The sequence below is a fragment of the Microcebus murinus genome, chromosome 16, assembly GCF_040939455.1.
Source record: "Microcebus murinus isolate Inina chromosome 16, M.murinus_Inina_mat1.0, whole genome shotgun sequence".
Lineage (NCBI taxonomy): Eukaryota > Metazoa > Chordata > Mammalia > Primates > Cheirogaleidae > Microcebus > Microcebus murinus.
In genome coordinates this window covers 72,061,272-72,084,484 of record NC_134119.1, presented here as the reverse complement: position 1 = coordinate 72,084,484, position 23,213 = coordinate 72,061,272, and the positions used below count along the sequence as shown (strand labels likewise).

Below are 23,213 nucleotides of genomic sequence, written 5' to 3'. Positions count from 1 at the left end.
AGTCACTCCGCGCCGATCCCCGCCTATTGTCCAGTCATAGCGTCCGGGGAGGGAGGGGAGGATGCCTCAATAAGAGGACGGGGGTCGTGGCGGTGGGAGCCAGACCCTCAGCCAGGAGCAGTGCGACCCATCTTGGGGTAGGGGGAGAAGTAGGGGTTAGAGGTCGCGCGGTTTCTTTGGGAGGGTGGGGACACTTCGGGCGCTTTTCTTATCTGAGTTCTTTATGGGCGGGGCCTCAAGGAATTGCAACTCCCTCACCTCAGGGTGCCCATTACAGGAACCCTAGTATCCGCACCTGGCTCCCAGGGGTGCCCATTTGAGCTAGACTTGTTAGGTTTATTCCGGGTGGGAACTGGAAAAGTATGTAGGAGACGGAATGCGGTTAATGGAAAACCGAGGTTTGTAAATCAATAGCCTCAGGGGTCTGGAGAGTCCTCGGAGGTTGTAAACCTAACTAACATCTGCAGCCAGCATGCCTACCCGCCGCTGTTAAAGACGGAGCTACTCTCTCCCTTATCTCTGTAGGATGAGACTGACCCAGGGGTCCCAAAAATTGGTTGTTTGAAAAAAATATTTTTGTTGCAGCGGCTGTTTTGGCTCAGGTGCTCACTCCCCACTGAGAAACCCTCTATAAAATCCAAGGCTCTCCCCTTTTCGCTCGTGGAAGCTTTTTCGCCTCCACCCATCTGTACTCAAATGCTCAAAATAAGTAGCATTTTGCTGCACATGAGAGTTCGTGTGTTTCATTCTCTCTCTCTCAGCTCCAGACCTAACAGGACTGACCTCTCCAAGAACCAGAAATGTAGACTTATGGCCAAAGGCTGAAAGGAGAGATAAAAGACAAAGCCAGGAATTGAAGGAGATTAATTTCCCCCAGCATACAATTCCCTCCTCCTGCTCAGAGAAGGGCCTCTGTGAACAGGTCAGCCCTGGCTACGGGCAGACCCGAGAACCCTCTGAGAGGGTTCTGGAACGGTGAGTGGGGTAGGCATGGTGGCAGGTGCCCCTGCTCGTTCTACAGCCCCACCTGATGACTCTCGAAGCCAGTGTGGAGAGTGTGTGCAGCCTCTGACCTGCCCTCATTTCCCTGCCTGTCCCTTGCCTCTTAGACGTAGACCCGTGAGCCAAACTGGTACGTGGAGTCAGCCTTGGTGGGTGAAGGCCCAGAGGTGGTGACCGCACATCAATGCCAGCAGCATGTACAGGGGTAGTGTCTACTGAGTCAGATTCCAGGATCACATGTGGCTGCCTAGCCCTTGGCACCCACCTCAGCCTCCAAGAGACTGTCCCCCAACCAGACTCCAAAGGGCCCAGCCGCTTGACCCAGTCTCAGGTGGTCTTTGTCTGTCACAGTTGGTGGGCTGGGGCTACCACACTCCCAACCCCCCCACGCATGCACACAACTCATGCCCAGCAGCTGTTGTTTCTTCACTGACTGAAGGCTCCCAACCCAATTCCAAGGGGATTTCTGTCCAGAGATTGCTGAGGTCTCCCCACAGTGGGCCCCTTGGACTATGGTCCATCACAACTCATGATAGGACACACACCCTTAGCTGGCCTGGGCCAGGAGTCAAACCTCAGCCTCTGATGAGGGTATAGCTAGCCCTTGCCACTCCTGCCTTCCACCCTGGGCACTGGTGTCTGTGGGGTTGGGGGAAGGGCTAAGAAGGCTTCTTCTGGGTGGGGGCTGCTGGTTGTCAGGAAGCAAGGAGGGTGGGGGCCGACAGAAGACAGGTCACCAGGGCAGCCATCCTCACACTCAGCCTGGGTCCAGAGTGGGATTCCTCCACCCTGCTTCTTTTTCCTCAAAAGCTGACAGGCCCCACCAAACCTCAGTTTCCCCCTTCAATGTGAAAATGAGAATGCAATCAGGCAAGGCCACCATACTCATTTGATAATGGACATTTTTTTTTTTTTTGAGGCAAAGTCTCACTTTGTTGCCCGGGCTAGAGTGCCGTGGTGTCAGCCTAGCCCACAGCAACCTCAAATGCCTGGGCTCAAGCAATCCTTCTACCTCATACTCCGGAGTAACCAGGACTATAGGCACACACCACCATGCCTGGCTAATTTTTTCTATGTATTTTTTTTAGTTGACCAATTTCTTTCTTTTTGTGAGACAGAGTCTCACTTTGTTGGCCAGGCTAGAGTGAGTGCCGTGGCGTCAGCCTAGCTCACAGCAACCTCAATCTCCTGGGCTCAAGTGATCCTACTGCCTCAGCCTCCCGAGTAGCTGGGACTACAGGCATGTGCCACCATGCCCGGCTAATTTTTTCTATATATATTAGTTGGCCAATTAATTTCTATCTATAGTAGAGATGGGGTCTCGTTCTCGCTCAGGCTGGTTTCGAACTCCTGGAGCAATCCGCCTGCCTCGGCCTCCCAAGAGTGCTAGCATTATAGGCGTGAGCCACCACTCCCGGCCTCCTTAATATTCTTATTTCCTGCAATGAGGAGATGGCCTTTTCTTTTTTCTTTTTTTTTTTTTTTGTTTTTTGAGACAGTCTCACTTTGTTGCCCAGGCTAGAGTGAGTGCTGTGGTGTCAGCCTAGCTCACAGCAACCTCAATCTCCTGGGCTCAAGTGATCCTACTGCCTCAGCCTCCCTAGTAGCTGGGGCTACAGGCATGTCCCACCCCATGCCTGGCTAATTTTTTCTATGTATATTTTTACTTGGTCAATTAATTTCTTTCTATTTTTAGTAGAGATGGGGTCTTGCTCAGGCTGGTTTCAAACTCCTGACCTCGAGCACTCCGCCCACCTCGGCCTCCCAGAGTGCTAGGATTACAGGAGTGACCCACCACGCCCAGCCGCCTTTTTTTTCAAGAGGCACTATGAACATGCACAATCACAAAAATATATTTAGTCTATGGGCATACTACCCTGAACATGCTTGATCTCATCTGATCTCAGAAGCTAAGCAGGGTCGAGCCTTGTTAGTACCTGGATGGGAGACTGTCTGGGATTACCGGGTGCCGTAGGTGTTTATAAATATTAAGAAAAAAAGAGCATATTTAGAGTTTGTAGAAATGTTTATCTTTTTCTTCTTCGCAATAACTGCAGTTCAGCTGAAGTCTCAGTTTATAGTGCCCCTGCTGTGATCACCGCATATCTAGCCCCTCCTTGTCCAAAAAGCTGCTCCAGTCAGTAAAAAAGATCCCAATCTGGTTTTGGCATTGGCTAATCTCACAGATCCATCAGCCTCCAGAACCTCTAAACAGTCACATCGTAAAGGTTCATTCTCTTTGGCTGGCAAAAGGGTGGCAGGATTGAGAATAGACAACTCAAAAATAGCCGTTTCTCCCTGGGGCAAAAAGGCCATCTCACAACATTGTTCAATGGCTTTGACATGCCATGGCTTTGACAGCCATGTCCCATGGCTGTGGGACACCTCTCAGCAACTATATATATGCTAAGACTGTACTGAGACTCTAAGGCTCATTCTGTGGACAAGGGCTTTACCTGTTATCAGTCCGTAGTCTGGAATCCAGATGCCATTCCTAAGAACCCAAGATAAACTAACACAAATTTACAAATCTCTCCGATTGCAGGTTCCGCAAGTCCCCTGCTAAGCTTCTATCAAACAGAGCAGGAGAGCCATTTTAAACCCATGAGGCAACACAGTCCCAGGATCCTGCCATTTAAATGTAACTGAGTACCATTCAATTTCCCCAGCTGCCTCACTGCTGCCCCACTGCTGCCTGTCTGGCTGGGCGCCACAGGGGCTGGCAGGGGGGTAGGTCAAGAGGAGTTGGGGGAAGGGGGCCCTACCAGACCACTTCCGGCCATGCAGGTTGGAACCCATTGAATCTCCACTTTCAGTTTTTCCCAGGGCTCCTGTGGGGATATTTGGAGGCAGCGGGCTCCAGGCTCCTCCTTTGCCATCTGAACCATGACTTAAAAAAAAAACATTTTCTCTTCTGGGGCTTCTTGCTACCTGGAGGCTTTTGCAACTTTTGGGCAATGTTCCTTTCAAGGTCCTTCTTTACAAAAAGTCAGACTAGGGCAGCTTTTTCACCATTCCTTTTGACTGTCTCAAAGGACCCTACCGGGTCTTCTGACCTCAGTTAATCTTTAAAATGGGTTGTCCATTCAGGAAACATTGTGGAGCTCCACTGTGTGCCAAGCTCCAAACACAGCACCCCAGCCATCTCCAGTTGTTGGAGCCACCAGCTGAAGTTTTAGTTGGTATAGAGCTGAACTATACAGTCGCGAGCATAATAAAATGGTATTGTGGTGGTTTGCTACTCAGGAAAAGATAATCAAGTCCAGCTGTTAAGACAAGGAGTTGTTTGAATTGTTGTGACAGCAAAAATGTGATACCTTCCAATTTTATATCTTTTCCCCAAAATAATACCTACTTACTGCGAAAATGCAGCAAAGATATACAGGATCACAAAGTATTATGCCTATAATCCCACACTTTGGGAGCCTGAGGCTGGAAGATCACTTGAGGTCAGGAATTTGAGAGTAGCCTGGGCAACATAATAAGACCCTGTCTCTACAAAAAAAATAGAAAAATTTGCCATGCGTGGTAATTCGTGCCTGTAGTCCCAGCTACTTGGGAAGCTGAGGCAGGAGGATCACTTGAGCCCAGGAATTTGAGGTTGCTGTGAACTATGATGATGCCACTGCACTGTAGCTTGGACAACAAAGTGAGACCCTGCCCCCCCCCCAAAAAAAAAAGGAAAGAAGAAAGAAAGAGAGATGGCCCATAGTCTCAGAAGGCAGCCACATTGAATTGAATGCTGGAAATACTTAACCCTGTGGGCTTTCTTTTTCATCCTTTGATTCCACTTGACAACCTCAGTGAAGAGGCCTTCATAGAGGCTAAATAGGGAGGGAGAGGCAGCAGACCCCTCCACTAGGGTCAGGGGACAAGGAGGAGGAGACAGATAGTAGGGTTTGCTAAGTGACTGGCCCCTTAACCAGGCTGGGTGGGTCTGGAGATGGAGACAAGTTCACTCCTGGGTTTCTGTCTGGACACCTGGCTGTGGAAGCAGGGAATGTGGGTGTTGAGGGTTGGGACATGTGACACCTGTTGGCTTCAGACACTCCACAACCCTGCAGAGAAGTTCAGAGGTTCAGGCCAGGGCCCAAAAAGGAAGATGTCCATTTTCTCCATGGCAGCCAGGGGAGCCTATGAGAGCCTAAATCAAATTCCATCCTCCTTTGCTCAGCACCCTCTGTGGTTCCCTGTGCCACTCACCAGAAAAGATAAAGTCTGCACAGTGGCCCACTCTGCCCACAGGATATGGCTTCTGTTAACTCCTTCCTCTTCCTGTGTGTGCAGCCACCCAGGCTCCCTCAGGGCCTTTGCATCGCTGTCCCCTTGCCTGGCCTGCACTTTCCAAGAGAACCCAGGGCTCACTCCCTCCTCAAGTCTTGCCTTGAATCCCACCTTCTCCACGAGTCCACTAACAACTCTATTTCTTTTAATGTTTTAATTAGGATATTAGTTACATATAAGATAATGTTAAAGTCAATTCAGTGTTTTTTTAGTATATTCATAAAGTCTTGTAACCATCACAACTGTCTAGTTCCAGAACATTTTCATCACCCCCAAAGCAACCCCATATCCATTAACTGCATTCTCTCTTTCCCTTCCCTTCAGCCCCTGGCAACTGCTAGCCTAATTTCTACTAGTCATACCTTCTGTATGGATCTGCCTATTCTGGACATTTTACAGAAATAGAATTGTAGAGTATGTGGCCTTTCGTGTCTGGCTTTTTTCACTTAGATCTGAGCCCATTCCACCTTGCCCACATACAGTACTTCCCAGTCAGTCCTCACCCCTAGAATGTACCACCTGTACCTTGTGGTTTTCTTTTACCAGGGTTTCTCCACATCAGCACTATTGCCATTTCGTTGTGGGGGCTGTGCTATGCATTTCAGGGTGTTTAGCAGCCTCTTTGTCCTCCATCCACTAATGCCAGTTACACTCCCTACCTACCCCCACCCCTGCCCAGTTGTGACAACCCCAAGTGTCCCCTGAGGGGCACAACTGTCCCCAGGTTGAGAACCACTCATTTACATCAACTCACTTGTTTTTCCTTAGATTCATTTATTGAAAAGGAAACAACAGTAACTTGATAGCGTGACCCAAAATATAAAACCAGAGCCATGTGCCGGAGGAAGGGAACCACAGGCATAAATACCGGGAAGGGTGATAGTGGCTAAATTGTACTTGATGATGTTGAAGGCAGAGGCTCTGGACCTGAGGCTTGCCTTAGCTCTGTTCAAGAGGGAGGTGGGCCAGAGTTGAAGAACATCAAAGACCCCATAGTACCTTATGGAGACTGTATTAGTTTCCTGTTTGCTGCTATAACAAATTACCACAAAGTTAGTGGTGTAAAACAACATGCATTTATTATCTTACAGCTTAGAAGTCAGAATTCCAAAATGAGTCTTAGGGGCTAAAATGACGATGATATAGCAGGGCTGTGTTCCTTTTGGAGGCTCCAGGGGAGAATCTGTTCCTTGCTGGGAAACCAGCTTCTGGAGGCCACCTGTATTCCTTGTCCGGTGGCCACATCACTCTGACCTCTGCTTCTGTCATATTTCCTTCTCTGACTCTGGCTCTTCTGCCTCCCTCTTAGGGGACCATTGTGATTCTATTTAGAACCCACCTGATTAATCCAGGATAATCCCCCATCTCATGATCTTTAATCATATTTGCAAAGTCCCTTCTGCCATTTGAGGTAACATTCACAGGTTCTAGGGATTAGGATGTAGACATCTTTGGGGTCTATTATTCTGTCTAGCACTCACATACATTAGAGTCTAAGCCCCAATCAGCAGCAGGTCAAGCATATTCGCATCCAACAACCAGCCAACAGCTGCACGCCTTTCTCTAAGGCAACTGAGGCAAGGCCTTCATGTGCAACTCGCTCTTGAGCCACCAGGGGACCAACACAGGGAAGCTGCCCTCCAACTGCCTTCCAGCCACCTCTTCAAGCTCAGTGAGCATAAGAATAAGCTCTGAGGCCTGGCGCGTTGGCTCACGCCTGTAATCCTAACACTCTGGGAGGCCAAGGCAGGCAGATTGCTCAAGGTCAGGAGTTCAAAACCAACCTGAGCAAGAGCGAGACCCCATCTCTACTATAAATAGAAAAAAATTAATTGGCCAACTAATATATATAGAAAAAATTAGCTGGGCATGGTGACGCATGTCTGTAATCCCAGCTACTTGGGAGGCTGAGGCAGAAGGATTGTTGGAACCCAGGAGTTTGAGGTTGCTGTGAGCTAGACTGATGCCACAGCACTCACTCTAGCCTGGGCAACAAAGCGAGACTCTAACTCAAAAAAAAAATAAAGAGCCTCTTTTCATTATCGGTTCTCAGGTGGTTGAAGAAGGCAAAAGTCTTCATGAGGGCCTTCCCATAGCCACTGCTCTTGAAGGGCTTTGTTGGGTATGGCCTGCCTGGAGTTGTCTGAGATTGGAGCTGTGTGGGATTGTCTTCCCACTTAGCTCTTCTTTGTCACTTCCCTGTGCCATGAGTACTCTGGTGATGGAGAAGGACTGTCCACATGTCATTCTGCTTTGGGCTTCTCCCTGCTCTGGGTATTCCAATGCTGGAAGAGCAGTTACCCCTGAAGACCTGCACAAATGCCTGGCCCTAGATGGGGTCCTCTCACTTGTGAACTCTGCTGCGCATGAACAGAAAAATGCTCTTTACAAATAAGCCTCTGCACCATGCCACATCTGCAAAGGCTGTCTCCACCAGTAATGGTTCTGTTGGTGGTGAAGGTTTGATACACTTCTATGTGTGGGGCTTCTACTATAATGCCTAATGTTCAGCCAGCAGAGTTCATAGGATCTTTGGCAGGCCAAGGGTGCTATGGTCAGGGTGAGGAACGACCAGTGATGGAATAATGGTTCTGCCAGGTACCCCACTAGTAAGCCTGCTGGGCTGTGGAGAGAAAAGAGGCACCTGGGGCAGAAGTGGCAGCAATAGTAGCTATTGATGCCATATTCAGTGATGTGAGCCCAGGCCCCTCTTTTCTTCTTTGTTAAGAGATGGGTCTCACTATGGTGCCCAGGCTGGACTTGAGCAATCCTCTCACCTCAGCCTCCCAAGTAGCTGGGACTATAGGTGCTCACCACCATGCCTGGCCAGGTCCCTCTTTAAAGGGACTCCTGTTAATGTCTCAGCCAGTTCTCTGTGAAGAGGACTCCCTGTCTGGGGGCTGAAGGGGAGTTAGATAAAGAAACAGCAACAGCTCACATGTGGATTGTGCTGAACTTACATGGTGATTTTTTTTTTTTTTTTTGGTAATAGGTGCCAAATACCAGACTCTACAAGATTCTGGATCTCAAGCTTCTTCTTAAATACTGGATGTGTCAGCTATGTTAAATACCCGCCCCCAATCCCCTTGTGTTCACTCCTGTGGGCAGCAGGACTGTAAAGCCAGTAAAGGCAGTATGTGTTAGTGACCAGAAACCCTGGCCAGGTTACAAAAACCACTTCCCTGGACTACTGGATACTTCTCTCAGTCCTGAGTTCTTGCCTAGGGGGTGATGGATGCCAAGATACGGTCCAAGAGATATAAGGTAAATGCACACAAAACTGTATTTGCTTTAAGGATGAACTCTGGCATGGGAGGCACACAGGTCTACAGCTCTTGAGTTGCTCTGCTCATCTGTATAGCCAGACACAGGGAACCATGACTGCTCCTTTGTCCAGGATGGCACATGCCCTATAGTTTACCAATCTCCCCAACTCTGTATTTATTTCCTCACACCTAGTGTTTCTCTACCCAAATATAGTTCCCACTGGGCCCCTCTAGATCTCTGCCTTGGTGACCATCCCTACCAGCCTCCCAGGCTCATTACCTCATTAGGAACCAGAAGACAGTTCCCCTTAGGCAGCTGGGGAAACCCAGACTTCTCCTAGGGAATCAAGGACCTACCTCCTGATCCAACAGACCATATTAGTGTTGTAGACTAATTTCTTTTTCCTCAGGGTAAGCTGTGAGTCCTCAGGTAACTCTGAAACATAGGCCCCCACATTCACTCCAGAGCCTTTCAGTCTTTCCCAGTCCTTCACACAGAAATCCAAAGTAGAACACAATAGGACACAGGCTCACCAGGACACTGCAGAGCTCCCGGGCGCTCCCCACCCCCGACTATCCCACTCAAGCGAGACTGGGAATGACAGGTCGTTTCCGGGTTGGGACCTCTTGGAAATATGACTGAGAGAGAGAGCTATCAATCATCCTCATGACCAATCGCACACTTTGCTGGGGCAGGGTGGGCGGGACCGCATGCACACCCAGGACGCCGTCTCCTTGGCGATAGCGCAGGTTTGCGTGTCGCCTATTAGGTGTAGCCGGCCTTTGTTGAGGACAAGCAGGAGTGCTAGTTCCCAGCCCCGCTGGCTTATCAGCATCGGAGTGGGACGCGCCGGGACTACGTTTCCCAGTGGCCCCCGCGCGGACTCCCACTTGCTTTCGCGGCGGCCCCGACTCCTCAGTGCCGCGGCAGTTCGGAAGAGGCTGGAGGAAGGCTCCGCGCGGCGTGCGGGGCGGGGACCAGGGGGCCAGTGTGGGCCACCTCCAGCGAGTAAGTGGCATTCTGCGCGGACCCGCGACCTCGGCTGCGCGGCAGGGGCCTCCAGGCGCTTAGCGCGGCCGCCACCCCTGTCCACTCCCCACCCCCGCGCGGGGACCCGGAGCGGAGGCTTGACCGCGCTCACTTCCTGCCTCGCTCTGGGTCCGGACTGGCCGCAGCACGCGGAACCTTCAGTTCCGGGCGGTCAGGTTGCTGTAGTTCTGGCTCCTGTTTCCGGGTCCCGGGTGTGATCGAGGCCCGCGAGGGGAGGCGCCAGCCCCGGACCGATCATAGTGCTTTACAGCTCTCAGAATCAAGCCCACCTTCTCGCCGTGGCCAACACCCGCCTTTCTGCTGCCTCTGATCCCACCTCCTGGCCTTTGCTCTTGCGGTTCCCCTTTCCCTGTCTCCAGACTCGGCTTCAATGTCCCATCCTCAGTGAGGCCCGAAGAAGCTACTTTCTCTCTTCCCAGCGCTCTCGCGATGTTCTTGTTTGATGGTCACCTCTTTTTCTTTCTCTCTTAAATTGTCTCCTTGTCCGTTTCTTTTCTTGTCTGCGCTCCCCTCATGCACTCACTATAAGAACCGGGTCTTGTTGGGCCTTGTTCTCCGACGCTGACACAGTTGAGGTCCCGGGAATGCTGACGCTTGCTAATCCTTGAGGATGACGGCGCTGTGGGGAGGATGGACACAGAACGGAGTTGTGCTTGCACTCAGAGGACATTCCTTCTGCTTTTTGTGGTGCACTGTTCTTCCCGCTGTGTGTACATGTGGAATAGAATATAGGGGCTAGGGTCTGTCTCCACTGGGACTGTCAGTGGGGGTGAGGTTTGTGGGCTGGGCAGTTAGCCTGTGCCTGCACACCTCAAAGCCTCCTACGTGGACTTCCCTGCGCACCCTCTTAGGCTGATAAGACCTCACAGGCCCATGTCCAGACTTCATGAGGATGTTGAACATCACTAATCTTCCCAGGTCTGCCCTTGCCCTGTGGTTATGCAGGGTTCACCCTTGGACACCTTAACCTGTCAGTCCTCTATCTCCTTGATGGCTGCTCCATGTCTTGTTCCTCAATATCGGCAGCCCTGAAGACAATTAGAAAGGCTGGGCAAGCAACCAGGATGCAGGGCATGCCCACCTGGAGCAGATGAGAAGTCACTGTCAGAACACCTTGGGACAGTTGTAATGCAGGGTTAGGGATGGGATCCTGGGGCCTTGAGACCCAGAGCCTGGATTGTCTTTGCTGTGGTCAGACTCAGATCCTGGGTCCATGGCTGGAATGTCATCCAGGTACAGGTGGTGTAGTTGGACAGTGTAGTTTGGAGGCAGCACTGGGAGGTGAGAAGGCTCAGCCATAGCACACCGTTTCCACCTGTTGTGTCTGGTGCTGGGAGGCAGGTTCTTGTTGCAGCAGATAGGCAGAGGAAGCCCCTTGGGAGGAGGGCACCTGGGGACCCTTATGAAGGTGCTCTGTGCAGATGGCTAACAGGTGTCTCTCAGCCCCCACCTCCCATGAGTTCAGGGCCCCTTCTGCTAAGAGGGGGCTGCTGCTGCTTCAGGACCACCTGGCTTCACCCAACCCTCTCTTTAGGCACTAAACAGTCATCTGACTTCCCATAATCAGGGTTCAGGAGAGCTCCCACAATCTGGGGATTTATTAAAAGGATTTGTTATATAAAATTTGGATTCAGTCAAGAGGCTGCATTGAAGGATCCAGAAGGCCACATGTGGCCGGGGCCACAGGTTCCCCACCCTTGCACCACCAACCCATTCTGTTGAGGGTAGTGGACCAGTCTCAGTATTAGTTTTCTGTGGCTGCTATAACACACTACCACAAACTGGGCAGCTTAAAACAATAGAAATTCTCACAGTTCTGGAGGCGAGAAGTCGAAAACAAGGTGTCAGCAGTGCTATGCTCTTTGAATGCTCTGGGTGGGGATCTTTTCTTGCCTCTTCCAGGTTCTGGTGGCTCCAGGTTTTCCTTGGAATGTGGCTGCATCACTCCAATCTCAGCCTCCATCTTCACAGGGCCTCCTCTGTGTAAACCTCCCTCTGTCTCTCTCATACAAGGACACCTGCCATTGGAATTAGGGCCCACTCAGGTTATTCGGGGTGATCTCATCTCGAGATCTTTAATTACATCTGCAAAGATCTTTTTTCTAAACCAGGTCACATTCAGAGATTCCGGGGGGGGCGGGGGGGGGTGGACATATCTTTTTTGGGAGGCATCATTCAACCCATTATAGCCTCCTTCAGTGGAACCTGACCTGGTTTGGCAAGGCTGCCTCAGGTGGTCTTATACTCTGGGGAGTCCTCAGCCCCCAAGTCCAGGAGGTCATGCTGAGTGCTGGCCCAGGCCCTGCTCAGGCTGCCAGATATTGTGCAGACCAGGGCATTAGGTCAGCAGCTGTGACCCCTTGGAGGCATCATTCAGTGGAAGCCCAGGGGCAGGTGCATGGCAGGTGCCCAGATCCCACTGTCCCTCACACCTGGGGCACTGTGACCTGGTGTCTTGTCAGAGAGATCAGGATCCTGGCTGTGGGGCCTCCAGGATGGCTGCTTGTGGAAGTCTGACCTGAGCTGGAACATAATAGCAACAACACAGAAACCAGGCACCTGCACTCCTGCTGTTAATACTTAGTACTCATGGAGGTGTGCTCCCTCTGTGTGAGGGGCTGGAGTCCACCCTGCAGTTATAGGGTATCCCCATTGGTGTTCATGACTCAGGAGTCCCCTCCCCCGTGTGTGGGGACATCATATCCCAGCCTGGCAGTGACCCTGGACTGATCCCATTAGCAGAGGGTCCTGGTGGCTTCCCCCAGAACTCTGCAGTTGGTCCCCTGCAGAGTCAGCCTTGCCTCTCAGAGGCAGACCAAGGAACTCTACAAAACCTGCAGTGCTCAGAAGCGGAGGCTTTGGGGGAGCGGGGGAGGGTGGGGAGGTGGGCAGGGTGGGTCCACCCTGCACAGCTTTTCATGCCAGCAGACTCCCTCCAGAGGGAGAAGCCTGTGAGAGGCAGAAGCTGAGTGCAGTGGTTGGTGGTAGGGAGCCAGTGGGCAAGCTGAGTGTGGACAGGGCTCCACAGCCCAGCAGACCAAGATGTGCATCCCCAAGTCCTATGTCCTGCCTGTGTCTCCTCCTTCCTAAGTCACAGCTTCCCATCTGCTGACAGATGGTGCCCTTGGGCTTGTGCCACCATAAGGAATCACGCTGTGCCTTGAGCATGCTGTCCGTCATTCCCAGCAGACGTGTCAGCTTTCCACATAGAGTTTTCTTTTTGGTATGAGTAGATTAAGAGACACCTGGTTGAAGAAAATGCTGTCACCCTGGAGCTTATGCCTCTGATGTGGAAACTATGGTCACCTGGTGCTCTGGTGTGCAATTGGTTTGGCCATATGTGAGAAGTTACTGTATTATTTTTACCTAGCAGTTTTGAAGACCTTGTTTTTCTTATTATAAAAGTTCTGTTTAAAAAGCAAAAAAACGAAAAACCTTCATCCTGTGCAGTGCCATCCCTGTGGCCAGGGCTCACAAGGTGTTCTGGATGTGAGGACAGGGTGTCTGCAAGATGGGCAGACACCTGGCATGCTGCAGGCAGAAACGCTTTGTGTCATAGGTGCATCTGTTTTGGGTTTTTTTTTTTTTAAAGATATAATTCATGTGATATAAAGTAGCCATTTCAAAGTGTATAATTCAGGTTGGGTTTCGGTATATCTTTTAGTTTTTAATATATACCCTGTGTTGTGCAACCATCACCAGTTAATTGCAGAACATTTTCATTACCCCAAAACGAAACTCCGTGCCCATGAAGCAGTTACTGCACATGCTTCCTCCCAACAGCCCTGGCAATCACTAATGTACTTTCTCTCTATGGATTTGCCTCTTCTGGGTATATGATATAAATGGAATTATACAATATGTAGTCCTGTGATTGGCTTCTTTCACTTAACATGATGTTTTCTCTCTCTCTCCATCCCTCCCTTCCTTTTTTTCTTTTCTTTTCTTTCTTTTTTGAGACAGAGTCTCTGTGCCTGAGCTAGAGTGCAGTGGTGTCATCATAACTCACTGTGACCTCAAACTCCTGGGCTCAAATGATCTTCCTGCCTCAGCCTCCTGAGTAGCTGGGACTACAGGCATGCGCCACCATGCCCAGGTGGTTTTTTTTCTATTTTTGGTAGAGACAGGGCTTTGCTCTTGCCCTTGTGGTCTGAGAAGATGCATGGTATAAATTCTATTTTTAAAAATTATAGTTTGTGGCCTAGAATATCATCAATCTTAGAGAATGTCTAAAGAACTGATGAGAAAAATGTGTATTCGATGGTTTTGGGGTAGAATGTTCTGTAAATGTCAGTCAGGCCCATTTGTTCTAGAGTACTGTTTAAATCCATTGTTTCTTTATTTATATTCTGTTTGGAGGATATGTCCTATTGTATCAGAGGGGTGTTGAAGTCCCCAGATATTACAGTGCTGATGTTTATCATTTTGTTTAAATCAAGTAGGATTTGCTTTATGAATCTGGATGCACCAGGCTGGTCTCAAACCTCTGACCTCCAGCAAGTATCCCTCCTTGGCTTCCCAGATTATTAGGATTACAGGTGTGAACTGCCACACCCAGCCTAATATGATGTTTTCTGAGGTCCATCTATGTTACAGGATGTATCAGTACTTCATTCCTTTTTATTTATTTATTTATTTATTAGACAGAGTCTCACTTTATTGCCCAGGCTAGAGTGAGTGCCATGGCGTCAGCCTAGCTCACAGCAACCTCAAACTCCTGGGCTCAAGCGATCCTGCTGCCTCAGCCTCCCGAGTAGCTGGGACTACAGGCATGCACCACATGCCCAGCTAATTTTTTGTATATATATTTTTAGTTGGTCAATTAATTTCTTTCTATTTTTAGTAGAGATGGGGTCTTGCTCAGGCTGGTTTTGAACTCCTGACCTCGAGCAATCTGCCCACCTCAGCCTCGCAGAGTGCTAGGATTACAGGCGTGAGCCACTACACCCAGCCTTCATTCCTTTTTAATGGCTGAATAATATTCCATCCTATGGACACATGCCACATTTTGTTTATGCATTCATCATTTGAGAGACTTGGCTTGTTTCCACCTTTTTAGACTATTGTGAACAATGCTGCCGCGAACACTCCTGTGCCGTTTTTTGTTTGAATGCCTGTTTTCACTTCCCTTGGGTGGGGTGAGGTAACTCCATGTTTAACCTCTTGAGGAACTGCCAGTTTTCCACAGCAGCTGTGCCAGTTTACATTCCCGCCAGTCATGCAGGGTGTGTTCTGCACTTGCCTTGCTTCTGCCAGGTCTGCTTGCCCTTCTGTCCTCATCAGGGTAAACACAGCACAGGAGGCCAGCGGAGGCTAACCAGTCCTCCCGCAGGGGGAGGAGCAGGGGGCTCACAGCCAACAGCTTTGCCAGTGCCGGGATACAGGTGGGAACTTTTGAAACCCAGCCCCCAGCTCTGTGCTTTATTCACACAGTGAATCTGTACTCCACATTCTAGAGAAAGAGCCTCCCCCATAGGGCCTGCGACACTGCTCAGGAGTCAGTGAGCCCGGCTCCTTCCAGCTCTGGGCCTGGTGTCTGTTGTGGGTTAGATTCACATCCTTCTGCTGTTGGGACGGTTGGCACTGGTGGGCAGATGGGGCCCAGGGGTACTTGCTTCTCAGTGCCCCAGTTGTTCCCCAGTCCTGTTCCTGGGAGGCTGCACAGTCAGTACCTCAGGGCGCAGTGGGCAGGAAGAGAATGACCAGCTGCAAGAGCAGCCGGCCGACCCCTCACCTGAAAGGAACATCCTCAGACTCACATCCTTAAGCATTTGGCAAAGAGATGCATTTAACTGAGTGCCCATTGTCCCTCACACCTTTCACTGTCTCAGTTGGTAACAGGTCACCTAAGGACTCTGTGGACAATCCAGCACCTAGGTAAAACATGCCATGTGTCACCCAGATGTCCTCATGCTCAGGAAGTTCCTTACTTCCAGGTATGTTCCCTTGAGTCTCAAGCACCAGCTGGCTAATATGTTAGTTGGAGAAACCAAGGCACAAAGTGGCAGTCTCCACAGTGGGGGGAGATGTTTGATTTTCTCAACAGTAGCCCTGATAAGTGCCAACCTCCGGGGTGAGGGAGCCAGCAAGAACCAGTGCCACCGTGAGTCTGGATGCAGCTCCATGAAGCTTTAGTCAACCTGGACCCTGGCAGCTTTGCAGTGCAGACAGGGAGGGCCAGCCTCACCTGCCCTGGGTCGAAGGCCAGTGTCACCTAGGCCCAGAGGGGACGACAGGGTTATGCAGTTGCCACGTGTGACTGGAGTGAGGCTGAGAAACTCAGGTCACAGCAGAGACCTGCCCTTATTTGTTTCTTTTCTTTTCCTTTTTTTTTTTTGAGACAGAGTCTCGCTTTGTTGCCCAGGCTAGAGTGCCGTGGCATCAGCCTAGCTCACAGCAACCTCAAACTCCTGGGCTCAGGCAATCCTCCTGCCTCAGCCTGCCAAGTAGCTGGGACTACAAGCATGTGCCACTGTGCCTAGCTAATTTAGTTGTCCAGCTAATTTCTATTTTTTTAGTAGAGACAGGGTCCTACTCTTGCTCAGGCTGGTCTCAACTCCTGAGCTCAAACAGTCTGCACGCCTTGGCCCCCCAAGTGCTGGGATTACAAGCATGAGCCACCACACCCGGCCCCTTATTTATTTCTTAACAAGCACCCAGGACCAGTGCTTGCTGAACATGAAAGGCTAACCTTGACATTGGGCCCTTCCAAGTCCTGGCTCAGGCAAGCTGCCTCCTTCAGAGCAGAGCAGAAGGGCCAAGGTGCTCCTCTGGCCCTGCATTACCTGTAGAACTTGCTCACCTCTCTGCATTTTCTTTTTTTTTTTTTTTGAGACAGAGTCTCGCTTTGTTTCCCAGGCTAGAGTGAGTGCCGTGGCGTCAGCCTAGCTCACAGCAACCTCAAACTCCTGGGCTCAAGTGATCCTGCTGCCTCAGCCTCCCGAGTAGCTGGGACTACAGCCATATGCCACCATGCCCGGCTAATTTTTTCTATATATATTAGTTGGCCAATTAATTTCTTTCTATTTTATAGTAGAGATGGGGTCTTGCTCTTGCTCAGACTGGTTTCGAACTCCTGACCTCGAGCAATCCGCCCACCTCGGCCTCCCAGAGTGTTAGGATTACAGGCGTGAGCCACCGCGCCCGGCCATTTTCATTTTTAGTAAGTTCAATGTGTATAATTTCTACTCAGAAACATGCGAGTGCTGGCCATCAGTGCATTTCTGCCATTGTGCATCACAAGGTCCAAAGATGAAATGATCCACAGTTGGCAGCAGCATCCTGAAAAGAACCAGTTACTCTGTAGTGTCCTTGGCTTGAAAGTCAGTGTGTAGAGAATCTTGGTTAAGAGTTTCTTGATTCCTTTTAGTTCTGGGTCAGGTTATTTCAGGACACCGGGGGGCCCAGGGCAACTGCTTGTTAGAAATTTACAAAACCGACAGAAAAAGTGATAGTGGGCCAAGGAAAAAGTGAAAAGAGCAATCTTACTAAACGCTTAGATTTCTGTTGGCCAGGCATGGTGGTTCTCACCTGTAAATAAAGGATGGCTCCCCTGTCTCTAAACAAACAAACACTTACATTTACAGAACGTTTGATAAAGGGATATCAGGCTTGACTGGATACAGTGGCTCATGTCTATAATCCTGGACCCTTGGGAGGTTGAGGTGGGAGGATGGCTTGAGCCCAGGAGTTTGAGACCAGCCTGAGCAAAATAGTGACAGCCTATCTCTACAAAAATTAAAAAAATTAGCCAGGCATGTGGGTGCAAACCTGTAGTTCCAGCTATTGGGAGCCTGAAGAAGCAGGATCGCTTGGGCCCAGGAGTTTGGGGTTGCAGTGATCTCTGATTGTGCCACTATACTCCAGCCCGGGCAACAGGGTGAGATCCTGTGTCTAAATAAATAAATAAATAATAAAAAATAAAATCAACCAGCCTTGCACAGAAAAGGGAACATAGAGCAAAAGAAGAACCGGCGAGCTCGTGCTCAGTGAAGTAGTGATTTATGGTGGTTCCATGAGCGTGTCCATTTTATGTTCTGCAGGTGATGTGAGCCATTGTGGATTCATAGCCCAAACAGTACGCTGGACATATCTGTCTTTGTTCTGGAAGCCCTAAGAAGCTAGAGCAAATCCTCATTCTTATTCATGGGCTATTTTATAGGCCAGTTCTCTGATTCTTTTTTTTTTTTTTTTTTAAGATAGCTGTAGAAGATGAAAAGTTCTCTGATTCTTGATGACTGTCATTGAGTTAGGGATTTCCTGATCAAGAAGCAAGTCCTCCTCTTCTTCCTACTACTTCCTCCTACTTCATTTTCTTTTTTCTTTTCTTTCTTTCTTTCTTTTTTTTTTTAGACAGAGTCTCACTCTGTGGTCCAGACTAGAGTGAGTACCATGGCATCAGCCTAGCTCACAGCAACCTCAAACTCCTGGGCTCCAGTGATTCTCCTGCCTCAGCCTCCCGAGTAGCTGGGACTACAGGCATGTGCCACCATGCCTGGCTAATTTTTTTCTATATATTTTTAGTTGGCCAATTAATTTCTTTCTATTTTTAGTAGAGATGGAGTCTCGCTCTTGCTCAGGCTGGTTTCGAACTCCTGACCTTGAGCGATCCTCCTACCTTGTCCTCCTAGAGTGCTAGAATTACAGGTGTGAGCCACTGTGCCTGGCCCTCCTACTTCATTTTCATCGGCTGTTAGACTGCTTGCTTAGATGTGTATTTATGTGTGCATGTGTATGTGTTTCTACTTCCATCAATGTATATAATAATGAGAAACAGCCAGGCATGGTGGCTTACACCTGTAATCCCAGCACTTTGGGAGGCCAAAAGTTCAAGACCAGCCTGAGCAACATAGCTAGGCGTGGTGGTGCATGCCTATAGTCCTGGCTACTCAGGAGACTGAAGCAAGAGGATCACTTGAGCCCAAGAGTTTGAATCTGCAGTGAGCTATGATGATGCCACTATACCCCAGCCTGGGAGACAGAGTGAGACCCTGTCTTAAAAAAAAAAAAAAAAGGAAAGAAAGAAAAGGCAGGCAGGTAGGCAGGGAAGGAAGGGAAAGAAGGAAGGGAGGGAGGGAAGAAAAGAAAGGAAAGAAAGGAAGAATGAAAGAAAAGGGGAGGGTAGGGGAGTTTGTTGCCTATCCCTTTCTTTTTTCGTGACTTCTTTCTCCAACAGTAAGAAAGATGGCTCTTATAATAAACTTTAATTATCTCACCTACTTGTTCACTTTCCCCCTAAGTAACCATTCTACCCACCATGTGGGCCTTCTCCTCTGCCTGACCCCTCAAAGCACACTGACTACATATTGGAACTCCTTCCCCTGACTCTGCAAGTGCTGGCCAAGTGAGCCCCTCCCCAGATGAGACTGGTCTGAGCTGGTGGGTATCTTTCAAGAATTCTCCAGGCTAAACATCTGTGTCACCTAAACGACATCTCGATGCATATAGACTGTGTTTTCTCAGTAAACAGCGTGAAGAGCTGGGGAAAGTCCACTGTTGTAGGCAGAAAAATGGCTCCGCAAAAGATGTGCACATCCTAGTCCCTGGAACCTGTGAATGTTACTTCACAGGGCAAAGGAACTAGGAGATGTAACTAAGTTATGGATCTGGAAATAGGGAGCTTGCCTGGATTATTTGTAGTCAGCCCAGTGTGATCACAAACATCCTTACAAAAGGCAGGAGGGTCAGAGTCCTGTGAGGAGATGTGACACAGACCCAGAAAGTGAGAGATTTGAAGATGTTTTACTGCTGGCTTTGAAGGTGGAAGAAAGGAAGGTGGTCTCTAGAAGCTGGAAGAGGCAAACATTCTCCCCTAGAGCCTCCAGAAGGAACCAACGTCATGGAAAACTTGATTTAGGACTTCTGACTTCCAGAACTGTGAGATAATATTAATAAATCTGCATTGTTTTAAGCCACTAAGTTTGTGGCAATTTGTTACAGCAACAAAACAAAACTAATAAAGCCACAGTGGGATTTGAAAACAGTAATAGCGGGCACCAGGCCTTCCTGGTGTCCACACTTGCTGGAAGGATGGGGGTTGCCAGCTCCCACGCCAAGCTGTTTTACATTTACAGTTAGACCTATTTTATAGATGAGGCTACCAAGCTTGAGAGAGGCATGGTCACCCAGTTGAAAAGGGAAGGGGCAGGCCCCAGCCGAGTTCTTTTTTTTTTTTTTTTCTTAAAAAATGTTTATTGTGGGTTTTTTTTATTTTTTTATTTTGGCATATTATGGGGGTACAGATTTTAAGGTTTCAATAAATGCCCATTTCCCCCCTCCCCCCAAAAGTCTGAGTCTCCATCATGACCATCCCCCAGATGGTGCACACCTCACTCGTTATGTATGTATATACCCGCCCCCTCCCCCTCCGACCTGCCCAATACCCTATTACTGTAGTACCTGTGTGTCCACTTAGGGGCTGCTCAGTTAATACCAGTTTGCTGGAGAATATATCTGGTGCTTGTTTTTCCATTCTTGGGATACTTCACTTAGTAGTATGGGTTCCAGCTCTAACCAGGAAAATATAAGATGTGCTATATCACCATTGTTTCTTAGAGCTGAATAGTACTCCATGGTATACATATACCACATTTTATTAATCCATTCTTGGATTGATGGGCACTTGGGCTGTTTCCACAGCCTTGCAATTATGAATTGTGCTGCTATAAACATTCGAGTGCAGGTGTCTTTTGTGTAGAGTGTCATTGGATCATTTGGGTAGATGCCCAGCAATGGGATTGCTGGATCAAATGGTAGATTCACTTGTATCACTTTAAGGTATCTCCATATTGCTTTCCACAGAGGTTGGACTAGTTTGCAGTCCCACCAGCAGTGTAGGAGTGTTCCTCTCTCTCCGCAACCACGCCACCATTTATTGTTTGGAGACTTTTTGATAAAGGCCATTCTCACTGGAGTTAAGTGATATCTCATTGTGGTTTTGATTTGCATTTCCCTGATGATTAGAGATGTTGAGCATTTTTTCATATGTTTGTTGGCCATTCTTCTGTCTTCTTTAGAAAAATTTCTGTTCAAGTCCTTTGCCCACTTTTTAATGGGGTTATTTGATTTTTTCTTCCTGATTTTCGTGAGTTCTAAGTATATTCTGGTTATCAGTCCCTTATCAGATGCGTAGGATGCAAAAATTTTCTCCCATTCTGTAGGTTGTCTGTTTACTTTCATGACTATTTCTTTGCCCAGCCGAGTTCTTGCTGTCCATTGAGTCCCACCTCACACCTGCCAGAAGAGCTGGATGGTGGCAGGTGTATGGGGCCAGGCCTGGCCGACGCAGGGAGCCAGGAGGATTCTGAGTGCTGGGCTTGCCACTGGGAAGCTGGTGGCCAGGAGTAGAGGAGGGACTCTGGGGTCTGGCTGCTGAACGACCCGGAGTCCCTGTTGCTGGGGAAGGGGGACTGCTGAGGTCCTAAGCCGGGTGACAGTGTTTCAGCAGCCGGTGTGGAGGAGGAGTGGCGCTGCTGGGGAGCAGGGAGAGCCAAGGGTCTGGGTGGTGGCCAGGGCTTGGCAGACACCTGGCGGGCGTGGGGGGAAGGAGGCACTGGCTCCAGGATGTTTGTGCGGGATCACTCCTTTCCTCCTTTCCCCCTCTGCGGGGAGGCGTCAGCTGTGGGGTCGTCATTCTTTGGCGTGGTTCTGCACTTCTCCCCTCCTGGAACTGCCAACTTCCATTTCTCCCCTGCTCTTCCAGATCCTACAACCAACACTCCGCGTTAGGGGCCGGCCGCAGGATAGAGGCTCCGGCCTAGAACGCAGGGCAGGGAGGACTCCCCAGGCTCCCTGATTCCTAGGGAGCCTCCCCAGGCCGGGAGGAGGCTTGAGAAGGAACCGAGGTCCCTTGCATTGAATCTAGCGGGGAAACGCCCCAGTCAGAAGGGAAACCTTCGTGGAAGGGCGGCGGGTGGCAGGACGACTCCCCCGGGCGGGGGCCTCCTATAGCTGCAACCTCAAGGTGAGCTCCGGCTCGGGGGCCTGTCATAGCGCGGGAGCCGGACCCCTGGCGCTGGAGCCCTGTGGCTCCGCCTGCCCACAGGACCCAGGCCTGTTCACCCACAAGGGTCAGGGCCCCCGTCGGAGCCTCGCGGGCGCCGAGGGTTCCAGCCACAACTCTGGCCTGATTTGGCCTCTCCGTGCGCCCCCCGAGGAGAAGGGCCCTGTGTGTGACCACTGCTCCACCGGGAGTGGCTCCAGAGCTGTCCGCAGGCTCAGCTGCGTGAAGTCCGCTCAGACTGCCAACCCTGCACATGCAGGACCCTGCAGCCGACCCCCCTCCGTCGGGGACCCTCCGCGAAGTGGCCCGGGGCTTGCGCGCGCTGCTGCGAGAGGCTGTTGCCTGCAGGGCCCGGGGAGCCCCGCCCGTGCGCCCCGTGCGGGAAGCGCTTCAGCCCCAACGAGCAGCAGCGGATGGGCGAGGGCCGCTCAGTGTGTGCTGAGTGTGGCCGGGCCCCGGGTGCCCCCGACGCCCCGGCCCAGCGGCTGTACGCGTGCGACGAGTGTGGCAAGGCCTTCACGCGCACCTCGAGCCTCCTGCAGCACGAGCGCATCCACACGGGCGAGCGGCCCTACGAGTGCGCCGAGTGCGGCAAGGCCTTCGTGCGCTGCTCTGGCCTCTACCGCCACAAGAAGACGCACTCGGCGCTCTTTCCTGCCCGGCTGCCTGCCCTGCGGGGACTGCAGCCAGGAGGGATCCCGGGGGCCTGTTGCGGGAGAGAAGCCCTACGCGTGCCCCGAGTGCGGCAAGGCCTTCAACCAGCGTTCGAACCTGAGCCGGCACCAGCGCACGCACAGCAGTGCCCAGCCGTACGCGTGCCCGCTGTGCGAGAAGGCCTTCAAGGGCAGGTCGGGCCTGCTGCAGCACCCGCGCGCGCACACGGGCGAGCGGCCCTACGGCTGCCCCGAGTGCGGCAAGACCTTCCGCGGCTGCTCCGAGCTGTGCCAGCACGAGCGCCTGCACTCGGGCGAGAAGCCCTACATCTGCCGCGCCTGCGGCAAGGCCTTCGTGCGCAACTGCAGCCTCGTGCGCCAGCTGCGCACGCACACGGGCGAGCGGCCCCACGCGTGCGGGGAGTGCGGCCGCGCCTTCAGCCAGCGCTCCGACCTGAACGCGCCTGAAGCGGCACGCGGGCCGGCGGCGCCCTGATGCCCTGGAGTGGCGGGTGGACGCGGTGCGTAGGGGCAGTTGTCACCGAAGCCTCACAAACGTTTGTAACCCCTATTAAACCTCACTTTTACACATGGCGTCCCCAGGTTTCCCCTACTGTGAAGTTTAATTTTATGTTTTCCAACTGGGTGCATAGCCTCCGGTTGCAGGGGAAGATAGCTCTCTAAGATATCTCTCCCAAGCTAGGAAGGATTTTTACGATGTCAAAATATCATAATATAGGCCAGGCGTGGTGGCTCACGCCTGTAATCCCAGCACTCTGGGAAGCCGAGGCAGGCGTATTGCTTGAACTCAGGAGTTCGAGACCAGCCTGAGCAAAAGTGAGACCCCGTCTCTACTATAAATATAAAGAAATCAGCCAAACAACTAAAGAAAAAAAAAATTAGCCGGGCATGGTGGTGCGTGTCTGTAGTCCCAGCTACTCGGGAGGCTGAGGCAG

At 50.7% G+C, this 23,213-nt stretch overlaps 1 protein-coding gene, 1 long non-coding RNA gene and 1 pseudogene across 2 annotated transcripts; all 3 read left to right on the top strand.

Moving 5' to 3' along the window:
• Positions 1 to 62: 62 nt before the first annotated feature.
• LOC105867736 (uncharacterized) lies at positions 63 to 8,541 on the top strand. The gene is made up of 3 exons (XR_002222453.2): positions 63 to 137; positions 762 to 975; positions 8,279 to 8,541. It is a non-coding gene; the product is annotated as an uncharacterized LOC105867736 (long non-coding RNA).
• LOC142861397 (uncharacterized) lies at positions 2,862 to 2,980 on the top strand (annotated as a pseudogene).
• A 13,236-nt stretch (positions 8,542 to 21,777) lies between the features above and the next one.
• On the top strand, positions 21,778 to 22,851 carry ZNF837 (zinc finger protein 837; the record flags this gene model as incomplete). The annotated part of the gene is given in 2 exon segments (XM_020283585.2): positions 21,778 to 22,244; positions 22,246 to 22,851. Coding segments are annotated over 2 exon segments (975 nt in total), but the record flags the coding sequence as incomplete, so codon positions are not given.
• Positions 22,852 to 23,213: the final 362 nt, after the last annotated feature.